This window comes from Macaca mulatta, chromosome 17 (assembly GCF_049350105.2).
Source record: "Macaca mulatta isolate MMU2019108-1 chromosome 17, T2T-MMU8v2.0, whole genome shotgun sequence".
Taxonomy (NCBI): Eukaryota; Metazoa; Chordata; class Mammalia; order Primates; family Cercopithecidae; genus Macaca; species Macaca mulatta.
Genome location: NC_133422.1, coordinates 17,155,260 through 17,169,958, shown reverse-complemented (window position 1 = coordinate 17,169,958; position 14,699 = coordinate 17,155,260). Strand labels below are relative to the sequence as shown.

At 31.4% G+C, this 14,699-nt stretch overlaps 1 protein-coding gene across 8 annotated transcripts in view; it reads left to right on the top strand.

The window, feature by feature from the left end:
- POSTN (periostin) overlaps positions 1-14,188 on the top strand; it is a 36,041-nt gene extending 21,853 nt beyond the window's left edge. Inside the window, exons 17-23 of one of the 8 annotated variants that reach the window (XM_001085920.5) lie at positions 2,699-2,779; positions 5,854-5,943; positions 6,637-6,726; positions 7,468-7,545; positions 7,914-7,997; positions 12,318-12,359; positions 13,403-14,188. In XM_001085920.5, coding sequence (XP_001085920.3) covers positions 2,699-2,779; positions 5,854-5,943; positions 6,637-6,726; positions 7,468-7,545; positions 7,914-7,997; positions 12,318-12,359; positions 13,403-13,440 — 503 coding nt within the window. In that variant the 3' untranslated portion in view covers positions 13,441-14,188. The remainder of the gene's footprint in view (positions 1-2,698; positions 2,780-5,853; positions 5,944-6,636; positions 6,727-7,467; positions 7,546-7,913; positions 7,998-12,317; positions 12,360-13,402) is intronic. The other 7 variants (XM_001085575.5, XM_015120954.3, XM_002800723.4 and 4 more) reach the window with 7 other exon arrangements.
- The last annotated feature ends 511 nt before the right edge of the window (positions 14,189-14,699 follow it).

Sequence of the window (14,699 nt, the reverse complement as noted above, 5' to 3'; positions counted from 1 at the left end):
AGCACGTGTTAAAGAATACCAATGTTTCTGAAGTGCCAGTTCAAAAACTCTCCCATCCAAAACTGGACAAAGAACAGAAAAGTATACCAGGTGACAAATCTAAAGTTTCCAAATTCCAGGGTTCTTTGATCTCTGACACTACCAGATTATCAAAATTAAACCCCTACTATTTAACAATGGTAAAGGGTACTTCATTCTCATAAGTGTATCTAGTAGGATATCTTTTCCATCATGGCTTTTTCTTTGTTTATCTTTTATCTCCTTTTTTCTTTCACTGTAGCTTTCAAGCAGAAATCCTTTTCATTTTGTTTTGGCTCTGTAATTAAACACTCAACATGTATCAGTAGCTAAAACATTACTTCAGTCCCCACATTTATTCTGGCTAGAAAATCATTCCATTTTATACCATGAGCATCCAGTCATTTAATTAAGAAAATTTCGCTTAAGGTTTATACTAGATATGGAAAAGGAGTAAAGCCAATTTAAGGAGCAAAACAAAATGTCTGCTGCTCTTGTTGATTCAATTATGTAATAATAACATGCAATTCCAGCATCAAGCCAGCTCAGCACTGTATTAAAGATGTAATTGGAATAGTTATGATTCATCATGGGAATACAATCTTGTAAAAAATATGTTTTCTGAAAATTAAGCAATCCTTATGGGCTCTATTCATCAGACATGTTATGTCATCTTTCTTCAAAGGTATAAATATATACATATATATATACACACACACACAACACACACACACACACACACACACACACATTTCCACTACATTTCTTTAGCTTTCCTTCTTTACCCATGTTAGTTTCACTACTTTCTATATATGTGAATGCAATATCTTGATTACAATGAGCAAAAACATTATAATTATTTTCTCCTACTAAATTGCATCCTCACTCACAGAGAATAAGCCACATTTTATTAAGATACACAAGCTCAATGGTCCTTCCCTACCTACCCAGAGGCCTTGAAACAGCTCTAACATTTACATTCCAATGTAAGATGTTTCTTTTACTTCTCCTTAGATGGTATGCTGTTATTAAGAAGTATTTTTAAATAGAAGTAAAGATAAATTAAACCAAATTTTCTATTTTTATATTTCATTGACTTGTTTCTAAAATGCCTTTAATTTTTTGCTGCATATTATCCTCATCCCCAAAATAACATCCATTTTAAAGTGTATAGTTGAGGGGAAGGAAGCTGTTTTGGTATGAGTTGTCAAATATGGAACATTTGACCTGGAGAGGGCTAAAATGAATATTTAATCCTCAGAACTTCACCTGTCAAAACTATTTAAGTCTGCAGAAAATCAAGATTGAAATGAAAACTACCAACCAACTGAACATTCAAAACGTCAAATTCCTTAACATGATGTAAAAAATGTAAGCTACAAGTAATTAATCCATTTTGATAGTAGCAATAGAGACCCCTGTATATTCGACCTTCATGGAAAGGTTCTTCTGTGGCAAGACCACCTCTGGAACCAATACCTTGAACACACAGATTTGTTGTATTTTAGAGCTTCACAATTTGAGATCTTAAAATACAAAACTTAATAAGGCTGAAACAGTCTCTATAAAGGTTAAGAACCCCCCATTAATTCAAAAAGTTGACACAGCTAAACATCTTACAGCATGAGGTGAGAACTGCAGAAACCGAAGCTGTGCTAGCATCTCACCTCTGCTGTTTTGATGTGATCTGGGTGCACAGTTAGCTTCAGTGTGGCCCGTCATCTAATAGAACCATCTTTCAAGGCTTTTCATTAGAAATGGCAAAAAGCCAGTAGCTCTGGCTTTGTGGCTTCAGAGGCACATTTCCAGTTAATCAGTACAACCAAAGTCAACCAAATAGTTGAATGGTATTTAATTTAATTTAATTTACTTTTATTATAGATCCGGGGGTACACATGTAGGTTTGTTAGATAGATACATAGAGTAATGCTGGGGTTTGGGCTTCTAGTGAACCCAACACCCTAACAGCAAACATAGTACCTAGTTCAAAGACTATTATCTTACTTAGGTAGATGACACATGTTTAAAATATATACCTTTAAATTAAAAAAAAAAGAAAAAAAATAACAAAGCTGAAAATTAAAGACATTTTAGCCTATAACTTAAATACTGATCATATCATGTTTGTTGAAAAGAGCTCATGTCTGGCTGGCTGAAATTTATTCTTACTTTTAAGTATTCTGAACTATGTTTCATTTTTTTCCTTTCTATGTCACTGTTATCAGATGCATGAAAAACATTTTAAAAGGCTTTTTCTTTCATTTTCTTTTAATTGAGAAAGAATCCAGCAATGCAATTTAAGATATTATGAATTGCATGACATTAATCATATTTGTCTTCTGTTGCAATGCAGCCAGTATTTTCAAGAAGTACAAAAGAAGGTAAAGCGCTTTAGTGGTACAATTAAAGATTACAGATTTCTAGACATAATTCCTCACTTTGTGAGTATATATTTCACTGGATCAAATTCAAGTAACTAGACTTCAGAGTTCAACACCTGGACATCAGAAGATATTATATTACGTACCATGAATATTTCCTGTATCTGACTGCCTGAACATATTACCACATACTGTACCTTAGTATCCTAGAGATAAAAAACGAAAAAAAAAAAAAAAAAACAACCTTTCTTCAGGTTTTTATGTAAATATCTTTCATGTTCCACTTTCTATACTTTCAGCAACTAAAATTATAACCAAAGTTGTGGAACCAAAAATTAAAGTGATTGAAGGCAGTCTTCAGCCTATTATCAAAACTGAAGGTAAAACTCAATGTTGTACATGGTTCCTTTTATTGTAAAAACATCCATAAAAATACTGATTTCTATGAATGTATCTACATTCTTTTAAAAACTAACATGTTAAATGTTATATAACCAATATTGTACCAATGGCATGCTCATGTAATTGCAGAATGCGGAGTGCAAATTATTTAGCAAAGTAGAGGATGCATTCCTAATACTTTCAGTACATTTGCTTGTACTTGATTTAATTTGAATCTAATTGGCATTGCATTAACTTAGTACACAGATACTCAGTAAACAAATACATTTTTTTTTTTTTTTAACTTTAGTCAGACTCCTTTAGGCTTTATACTCTTTATGTTGCTTTGTTTCCAATCTACCACATGTTCTTTTTTATAACAATACAAGAAGCTCTTCCAAAAAAAAATAAATAAAGCATAGGCATTTTTCATTCTGTAACCTAAGATAGCGTAGAAGCTATGTTTAATGAAAGCTTTTAAAATTACAACCACACGAGATATTTTTCAATCAGATCATCAGAACTATAAAACAAAATGAGTAGTTTATGCAGTGAATTGATTTTTAAAATACTTAATTCCAGTCCTGAACATATTCTTACATACAGATGTACACATTATATGAGATATATAAATACACACACACACACTTCTCTTCTGATGTTTCAGACTAGAACATTAAATAAGCAGTTACTTTTCTCTCTACTCCTACTACGTACGTTAGCCAACTTCAACACCTTTGATGTTACTTTCATTTCATGTATTTTAATTATGTCCAAGGATCACAACTTAATTTTTTTTAAATTTCCATGTATAAGCGTCTTAATGTAGCAAGTTAACCAGAGAAAAGAACTAGTTATCTTCTTTGTGCTATAAGAAAGCTAGAAACAGTCTTCCAAAAAGGAGAACAGTTTATATCTTTGATCGAATCTTCAGAAAACTATAATTGTAATTACGTTTGTTTTTGCTATTTCTTTTGGTGGTTTGAGATGGTAACCTATTGAATACTTTTATCTATATTTTTAAAGTAAGCCATTAATTTAAATTTATACATTGAAAACACATAGGTAAAAACATTTCCTAGCTAATTAGTTATCTATGTTAGTATTCATTCTTGAGACTTAAAATTGAGTTATTCCTTGAAATCTATCCTTGTTTTAAAAATAGTATAATTATAATTGACTTTCTATAGTGATGAAGAGAATTTGGTATTTTAAAAAGAAATTAAATTAGAAACTTTTGTTGAAAAAATGTTCCTTGATCATTGTAATGAAACATGACACAATGATCTTTGATAAGACAATTGATTTTAAAATCAAATCTTGTCCTGTTTTTAAAAATCAGATTCCCTAAAATTTTGCACTATAATTGTGCACAGCTTCTTTACCTGAAATTATTTACATATACCATTGTTCTTATTTTCAAAGATTCTTCTCCTTTGAAGCTTCTTTATTCAGCTCATTTATCTCCTCAATCTTTTTCAGTAGGATTCTATCCCACTAATCTTTATTCAGTTAAGATCACACTGGAGTGTCATCTCTACATGGCTTCTTATAAAGGGAACATGGACAAAAAATGGAGTTGTGTCACCTACTCATTAATAACGAGTTCAGAAATTACACTCCTGTGTAGCATAATGAAGGAAACAAATATTTATCTTAGTAGAAATTTACAATGGTCCAGCTTCCAAGACTGCTACTGGCATTTCCTTCTTACTGTTTGAACAATCATAGATTTATTGATGACTTTTAAATTCTTATGAAATAAACTCCAGGACACAATTTTAAGGTGTCTCTGATAAAAGATGCATAACAGCATTTTAGAATTAAGAATAAATCAGCTAAAAATTCAACAAATACTTATTGAGCAGCTATTGTGCTGGGTACTTTCCAAGGTGTTGGGAGTGAATAGGAAAACAATTTTGAGAAAATCTCTTTTTTCATAGAGCTTAACTATAAAGGATGTCTCCAAAATTTCAGTTTGGCTTTTCTAAAGAAATATTGATTTAGATATTTTATTAACTCATTTTTGGTTCTTAAATTCCTTAGGCATACTTTCTTTTGAAGTTACCACACCTTAAAAACCTGTCTTTATGTTTTGTGCTCAATATCCCTGGCCTTATATATCAAATATTATGGCATGAAATACTTATGGTTTCAAAAAACTTTAATTTTCATTATTTTGGATTGTTCTAGACCGGTTTAGTTTTGGTAATCATGTACATTGACAATTTCTGAACAAGCAAAAAAAAAAAATGCTCTCAAAGATAAGCAAGCAACAGTTTCATTCCACTATTGAAGGTTATTACAGTATGAGTTAAATGTACTGAACTTATTTTCCTTACTCCTCTGTGAAACAGTCTTAATTAACTAATGTAGTAAGCAGCTTTCTAACCTTCAAAATGATTTTCTGTGGTAGCAAAATCATTTTGCAAGTCAAATGCAACACTAGTTTAACTTTGCATTTGAAGGACTGTTTAACTATTAATTGGTTAATTTTGTATCATTCCCATATAGAAGGTAAGTACTCAAATTCTTTTCCTCATAAAACCTGACATTCAGCGTCTTAAAGGTAGGTATCCATTTGGTATCTTCTTATATTCACTCCTATACCCACTAAATCAAAAATATAAGGTACTGAGTGATTTTAAAACTTAAATGAAAAATTTTAATAAGGAAAAATAGACAATATCAGTATGATAAAGTGGGATCTACACCAGTTATCAGAAAAACACAAATGTGTACATACTGCATGATTTGCAAAGTGTAGCCACATATAATATTTTGCATAATCATACTTTATAATTACCAATAAACAGATGGATTTATCCATCTGTTTAAAAGCTAAAGCAGATGCAAGTAATTTTAGTAGCACACCAACAGACTAAACTTATTGTTCTCATAACTGTTGTCTACTTTGAAGACAATGGGAAATATTTAAAACTGATTTCATAGAGCCTGAAACCACTTTGACATTTGAGTTGAGTAACACCGAATGTTGAAATAAATGTCCTATTCCGGTAAATTTAAAGGACTGTTTTAACATGATAATTTGTCTCCTAAAATAATGTCCCAGGACCCACAATAACAAAAGTCAAAATTGAAGGTGAACCTGAATTCAGACTGATTAAAGAAGGTGAAACAATAACTGAAGTGATCCATGGAGGTGCGTTCCATATGTTACCTGGGGCCGACTACCTTCGCTGTGATTATTTTGAAATAGTGTTGGTTTAGAAATATTGAACATCTGATATTTTCTCTTATTTTATAAAAATTGTGGGAATTATTTTCTCAGCTATGAGTTCTTATTAGCTGGTCAGAAATAAAACATAGTTAGCTTTTAATGGATCTAGTTGGAATTAATTTATCAATTAAGTCACCAGGCCCAACAAAATGTCATGATTTTTGTATACACAAGTGAGGATTTTGGAATAAAATTGTAACACTAATGTCAGTATAAAAGGAAACATTAGAAACAGTAGGAAAAAATGACCATCGTTTAAATCTCTGTCTAATAAGCCACTCCACTGCTAGGATTTATGGTAGGGCTTCCCATTCCAATGATATAGAACTCCCTGGATTCTCACTCTAGCATTCATTCCACATCCAGAAAACAAGTATGACATGGAGAGTTAGCATGTCAAATGGCCCTCTCTCTTAACCAAGGTTCAGGACATTGGCTGTTACCTTTTAGATCCCTATTGATGTGATTTTTGGGGGGATATGTCCTAAAAATGTTTATGATTGAATCTTAAATGGTAATATTTGTAGAAATATAGTTAATCGTTACATTGTCTAGCTTATGGATATATAGTCACTATATGAGGGTAAATCAAATGCATTTGTATTCCCCTTTTAGAGCCAATTATTAAAAAATACACCAAAATCATTGATGGAGTGCCTGTGGAAATAACTGAAAAAGAGACACGAGAAGAACGAATCATTACAGGTAGATGTTAATTCCATACATGGATCTATGCCTAGATTATAAAGATCAAAGTATGGTTAATCCCCAAAAACAAGAATCATTACAGAAACAAGTCATTTTCATGGTGATTACTAAAGTTACTTCATATTTTGGCAGATATAATATTATTCTAAATATGTAATCCATGTTTTACTCTCGATTGAAAATTTGTAGACAAATCTAAAAGCATTTTTATTACATATATGCATACATACATTTAATGATATACCATTGATATAATATACCATTTTCACTTTACTATTTATTAATGAGTTAGAGGACCCGAGAAGAAAAGCCATTTCCTCATGTGAGCTTCTATTAATCTTAAGGTCTATACATCTACATGCCAAAATAGAAGCAAGTTTATACAAAGCAATTGATCATTAATTTTAGTAAACCTCATATCAGACTTCCAAGCTAGTGTCCAGTTAGCCTAAATTAGCCTAAAATTCTTAATTCAGCTATTCTTTAAGTATTTGTTTAAACAATTAGTGAGCAAGTATGGCTCGTGCCACCTATTTATGGAAATAAAGTTTTATTGGAACACAGTCTTGCCCATCCACTTATATAATACCTAAGGCTGTTTTCACACTGAAGTATCAGAGTTGAACAATTGCAACACAGACTACGTGGCTTACAAGTGGAAAATACTTACTCTCTGTCACTTCTCAGAAGAAGTTTGCCTACTTCTGTTTTAGACCTTTTTCACTGTCTTTCTCATAGGTCCTGAAATAAAATACACTAGGATTTCTACTGGAGGTGGAGACACAGAAGAAACTCTGAAGAAATTGTTCCAAGAAGGTCAGCATTTCTAGAAAAATAAGAATGTGACTTTACCTAAGCTATCCGTATACAAGTCTAAAATAATCTGTGAGGCATTCTACATGTTTTCTACTCTATCTCATTCTATTGTTCATTTCCATACCAACAAGAAAAAGCACAAGAATAAGGAATTAAGCATAAATGGCAGTCATTTTTTTATACAGTATTTTGTTCAACAATTTTATAAGAATATTGGTATGTCAGAAAACAGCACTAAAAGTTGTGAAAGAACGGAGTGTTGGACTGAAATATCATTATTGGGCAGATGCCATTATTTATGACATAAAGTCGGCTGTCTTTATTTTGTTATATAAACCAATTTCTGCTATAAACGTGTATCCTCTCAGAGGTCACCAAGGTCACCAAATTCATTGAAGGTGGTGATGGTCATTTACTTGAAGATGAAGAAATTAAAAGACTGCTTCAGGGAGGTTAGTAAAAGGACAACAACTAACCCCCTTAACAGGTTGTAGTGACTGAGTTCAACTTTTTAAAGACTGAGCAAGCAGATTTTTTCTTTTAATTAGGTTAAAAAAAAAAAAACATCTGCTGTTGTCTTAATAGATGGATTGGTTCAATGGTAGTTAACAGTTACAAAGAAATGATTATTAAACAGTCTTTAAAAAGTTCTATGGTATAAAGCTTGGGGAGCAATGAATATTTTTTTGCTTTGATTCAGATAATTTTAAGGACCTTTTAAGTAGGTGAAAGGGAAATACTTGTTAAATTGCTAGTTGTTAAACAAGCCCAAATTTGATATACGTTTTACATTAAAAAAATTATATTCACTGCCCCCATAAGAGCAATCAAGGCATGTCTTTAAATTGTATGCATAGATATAGCCAAACAGTGCATTTAGTAACATTCTTTTCCAAAACTATTTTCTTGGGAATGAGTAACTGTTTCTTCTAACAGTTTGAGTGATAATTTATACCTGCAGATATAAATTATTTTGCATATAAAATTAATCTTAATCTTTTATGGAATGTTGTCTATGGCATTAATGGACCTTAAGAACAAAGAAAAGAATTCAAAATCTTACATGAACCCTACATAGTAATTATTCAAAGATGCCCTAAGTGTTTATATAGATATATAATTTGTATCATTGGCATTTGAATAAGTAAATTTCTACTTCATTTTTTAACAAGGAAAGTATTTAAATTATTTAGAAAAACCAAATAGGCACTTTGAAATATACCATTAATTGAGAAACGTAACTGAAGTTTGATGTTTATCCAAAACACAGTCCAGATGACTTTTCAGTTTAATTTTTAAAACTATATCACTATGTCCAAGAAAATGTAAATTATCTTGGGACTTTCTATATTTTTAGCAATTTCTATATTCTGTAGTTTAATAAACATAAAATCTCTTAAATAGTATTTAGAAACTTGTTAGTGACAGTTTGGAAAAATTTTAATTCAACCAGCAATTGAATTTTCCCTCAATAGAAATATGTATGTCTGAAAAATACAAGTTTCCTCCCAGAATTCCAAGAGTACGTAACACAACAGAGACATAATGGAACCAAAGATTCCTGTAGGATCTAACAAAGAATTCACTATCTACCCACAAATGCTCAACTGTCTGCTAGGAAAAAAATCTAAGGATTTGAGGGAAGAGACAGACACATTATGAAGATTAAATTGAATTCTTTTTTTTCTTTTAGTCCTTGCCATAGTAAGCAGCTTTGTAGAATGGTAGTGCTTTTTAGGGAATCAATAAATTAGTAACTGCATCAGTTTATATTGCTTTAATTCATCTAGGCTTAAATTTCAGGTAAGTATATTTTCTTCCCCTTTGATAAACCCTTGTTATTGAGGTCACTATGAAAAATCCAGCTAAATACTAAAGAATTGCTTCAGCCAAGAAAAGATATAACTGCTATAAGTATATGACATTCAATTTTTAGTTAATGAACTTTCTTAGCTCTTGTCTCTGTTCATCCCAGAAGTTTATTCCTTTAGTACCCAGTGTATGATCTCTCTACATATCTGTAAGGCATCAGTTTTCACAATGCCACATCAACTATTGTAGCATTGTGAAAAAAAAAAAAAAAACATGAAAAGTTTTTATCAAACCATTTCTCCAAGGTTTTGCTTTTTGTAGGAAAGACACTATATGCAGTAGAGTTACTTGTACCAGCATTAATTGGACCTGCTTGTTTTCTTTTTTTCTAGCTATCTAAAACCATCAGGTCATTACTGAGTCACAAGTGTCCCCTTGTCTAGATCCTAAAAGGCATTGATAAAAGAAGCTAGTAAAGATTACATTATGTAAGACTTTTTTTTCAAGGTCTCGCCAATCGATGCATATCTGAACCATGCTCTTCATCTCAATAAGTTCCACCTAAATCTCAATTTTCTATCTAAACAGTTCATATTGTATACATTGTGGTACATGTAGTACATTTTTGTACTTTTGATAATTTGAGTGTGTTTCTCAATCATTTAAGTCATGACTATTAACATGGCTAAGTGGTTCTTTGAGTACTGATGTTGTGATTTGTCACTGATATATTTCCGAGACCTTAACTGAAAAAATTTCTCATTAAATGCATAAAATTTTTGTGCTTACCTTAGAACTATGCATTCTGAAATGACTCAAGCAATTCAAGGAGAGTAACAGACTATGTTGAAAGGAACAACAAAAAGTCATTTTTGAAGATTTTTGCAAATCTGCCAATTTAAGAGGTTAAGATTTGCAACCTCTACAGAGAAGAGTAGATCGGGTTGTAGGTCTGCATTCAATCTGAGCCCCAACTCAATCCCAAATTAGTTGACTCTTTTCTTGCTTGTTTCCTTCATCTGAAAGTGAGGATAGTCATGACATCTACAGTCTAAATGAGTTAAAGTATGACAAGCTCTTAGAACAATGTTCAGCACAAAGTAAGCTGTCAAATGTTACTGTCAGAATCATCAATTGACATTAACATGGTCAATTAAGTAATGTTTCACACTCAACTTTAAATTTCCATAGTCATAGCCATGGAAACATACAAGAAACAAACACGCAACAAAAAATGTCAAAATAATTGAGCTGGGCACTTTGCATGCTTTAGAAAATATGATGTAGGGTGGTTCTTTGTGCCAAGCTATTCAGGTAATTGGTTTATCTTCCCATGTTTTGCTGATCTAAACATGATCTAATGTAACACTCATTCATGCTGACGTAGCAGAGAGCTGCTAGGAATAAACCTGTTTTCTACACATTAATCAAGCTGTTCTTTCAATGTTTGACACATTGAATGTTTTTTATTCTGGAATATTATCATAGCAAAACATTAATTGGATGGTGTCAACATTATGAAAGGAAATCTGAGCACACTTGCTTGTTTTGAAAAGAAATTGATAAATACTTCTATGATGCAGTTTAAGTTATACAATTAATTGCTATCTGGAACTTAATAAGTTCACTATAAGCAGTGTGACTGTGTACCAGTTAAAGGTTGAATCTGTCTCTTCTTGACAATTTTCTAGAAGCCATTATTTTGTTACCAAATAAACCTGAAGAAATATTTATATTTACATTTATGTCTATTTGAGAATATTTCATAATTCAGACTTGGCTGTTTTACAGACTTCTCCCCATTACCCAACATAGTGAGATTTTTCTATAGTTCTATATTTTCCTCTAGTATTAATGTGGTTTTATAAATGATTATATGCCTTATATTCTGGGGAAAAAGACATGGGAAAATGTGCTAAGTAGACAGAAACAGAATATAAGTTTTTTAAATGTCATTTCTTTTTTAAAAATTTGCGTGGTGTCATATAGCCAAAACTATTCATGGTGATTGTTTCATTGCTTACTTTTTATATGATTTCAGAGAATTGAAAACATATATATAATAGAAAAAATTGGACTTCATGCCGAGTATAGATTATATATATAAAAGAAGTCAAAATTTGGAGAAAAAAATTAAAAAAGATAAGTAGGAAAAATGAAGTAACTATAGAAACTATATTTACTCTTTGATCTCAAATGCCCAAAAACTAAGTGAAAATGTTAATTTAGGCCTACCAGGTCACCTTGTCAAAAAACTAAAAGAAAAACAGGAGAATTGAGAAATGTTACAACTATAATACCACAAAACAGCATAGTTTTGAAACACTTGCAGTTCTTAAATATAAAAGCTTTTATTAGTGAATTTAAAAGGATTTCACAGGATTGACACTGAATCAGGTTGGGAGGTGGAAAAGGGTAATGGCATATTCTTCCTGAATTGCTTATTATAACATTTCTAGAATCATTAGGTTAATGCTACTTTGTTGTCCTCATGTACAATAGAGGAATCACCAGTTGATTTTAATGATAATTTTACAGAGGCATACATTACAAATAGGTATGACTGCAAAAACAGGTGGCTAACTCTGGGAAGATACTTGTGTTAAACTTTATATGATATTTAATAACCCTTCATCATAAGGCAATGTTTTTTTACAAAAAGGTTGAAAAAATCATGTAAGTCATTTACTCTGCAAAAATGGCACATTATGTGGGGGTCCAAAATCCATAATAAAACAATGTGTTTTGCAACTAAGAAACATTCATTATGATATATGGAAAACACTGTCTACTTGTCCTTTGTCAGAAAATGTGAAACTCTGAGGATCATAAAATTTACTAAAAGTGATCTTCATGTTTAAGTGATACTTAGACTTTACACTGTTCTGCTTAACCGTGGTCTCCTGTCCGATTTTAGCCATAATTGCAAAGTATTTCTAACTACAACAATTTAATTTTAGACACACCTGTGAGGAAGTTACAAGCCAACAAAAAATTTCAAGGTAAGTGTATTGGCTACAGTAATGCGTGTATATTAAAAGATTTTAAAAGAAAAATCTTTTAAAGTATTTTATTGAACTTTGCTATCGATCAGAGAAAGTTAGCCAGTTTCGATGAAAAATATTTTGATATCAGAAAATAAATTTCTCATGTTCTATACTATCAGTAGAATTTAATAACATATTAAGGGAAAGGCCAACATACTAATGTAAACTGCTAGGCATACTGAACCCTTGAGATAGACTCAAGTGTATAATCTCCATATATATATACATATGTCATGTTTTATATGTACAAGTATGCATGTAATTTTCCGTATATGAGTTAAGTCAAAAAGAAATTTTTGAATAACAGATAAATGTAGAATGCAGGTGGACCTGAATCCTCAAAAATGTTATGTGAGACGATGTTACAGTTTGAGACATAAGTAAATAATATATATATGCAAAAAACCATTAATGTAGCTATTTACAAAATGTTCATTTAAATGTGATTATATATGTATATATCACATATGCATTACAAATTTCATAATTACACTATGTGCATTTTCTAATTCCTCCACTTAAGTTACCTTACATTCCAAATACATTGAGAAAGCAAGAATTTCCCTTGTGGAACCTAGAGTAAATTGCAAGCTTGGAATTACAAGTTTGGAATTTCTGGGTTAATTACATACTAGTAGTCAAAAGAAGACGCAAGGCTTATCAATGCACTATAGGAACATCACACTTTAAGCCAATCCAATAATATAGACCTTTGAAAGTAAAAGATCAACTGCACAGATTTTTTTAAAGAATGTATCAGTAAATCTATGTAAATATCCAAATTCACAAATTTTCTAAAGAATTAAAATTATTAAATTTCAAATTATTTTTACTTTTGACCAAAATACAATATTTGCTTCACCATAAGTTGATATTAAGAAAATAATCTAAAATTTACTACAATAAAAAATGACTTCTGATATACAGAGAATAATATATTCTTAAATTTTAAAATTTCCTTACATTTAGTCTATACATTCTCCTTTCTTTCTAATTAGGATCTAGAAGACGATCAAGGGAAGGTCGTTCTCAGTGAAAATCCAAAAACCAGACAAAAATGTTTATACAATCCTAAATCAATAACCTGTCCTTAGAAAATTGTGAGAGCCAAGCTGACTTCAGGAACTGAAACATCAGCACAAAGAAGCAAACATCAAATAATTCTGAACACAAATTTAATATTTTTTTTTCGGAATGAGAAACATGAGGGAAATTGTGGAGTTAGCCTCCTGTGGTAAAGGAATATGAAGAAAATATAACACCTTACATGCTTTTTCATCTTAAAAGTTCTGGCTGACTTTGAAATCCATCAGAGAAAAATGCTTGTCACCAGATTCATTACAATTCAAATCAAAGAGTTGTGAACTGTTATCCCATTGAAAAGACCGAGCCTTGTATGTATGTTATGGATACATAAAATGTATGCAAGCAGTTACCTCTCCATGGGAAGCTAAGTTATAAAAATAGGTGCTTGGTGTACAACAAAACTTTTTACATCAAAAGGCTTTGCACATTTCTATATGAGTGGGTTTACTGGTAAATTATGTTATTTTTTACAACTAATTTTGTACTCTCAGAATGTTTGTCATACGCTTCTTGCAATGTATATTTTTTAATCTCAAACGTTTCAATAAAACCATTTTTCAGGTATAAAGAGAATTACTTCAAATTGAGTAATTCAGAAAAAAACTCAAGATTTAAGTTAAAAAGTGGTTTGGACTCGGGAACAGGACTTTATACCTCTTTTACTGTAACAAATACTCATTAAAGGAAATTGAATGAAATCAGTGAGTTTTTCTTTAACTTTTAAGTTCGGGGTGTGCAGGCATGTGCAGGGCGTGCAGGTTTGTTACATAGGTGATTGTTTCATTGCTTACTTTTTATATGATTTCAGAGAATTGAAAACATATATATAATAGAAAAAATTGGACTTCATGCCGAGTATAGATTATATATATAAAAGAAGTCAAAATTTGGAGAAAAAAATTAAAAAAGATAAGTAGGAAAAATGAAGTAACTATAGAAACTATATTTACTCTTTGATCTCAAATGCCCAAAAACTAAGTGAAAATGTTAATTTTCATGGGGGTGTGTCATGGGGGTTTTTGTATAGATTAAGAATCCGGGCACGGTGGCTCATGCCTGTAATCCCAGCACTTTGGGAGGCCAAGGAGGGTGGATCATGAGGTCAGGAGATCGAGACCATCCTGGCTAACACAGTGAAACCCCAGCTCTACTAAATATACAAAAACTTAGCTGGCTGTGGTGGTGGGTGCTTGTGGTCCCAGCTACTTG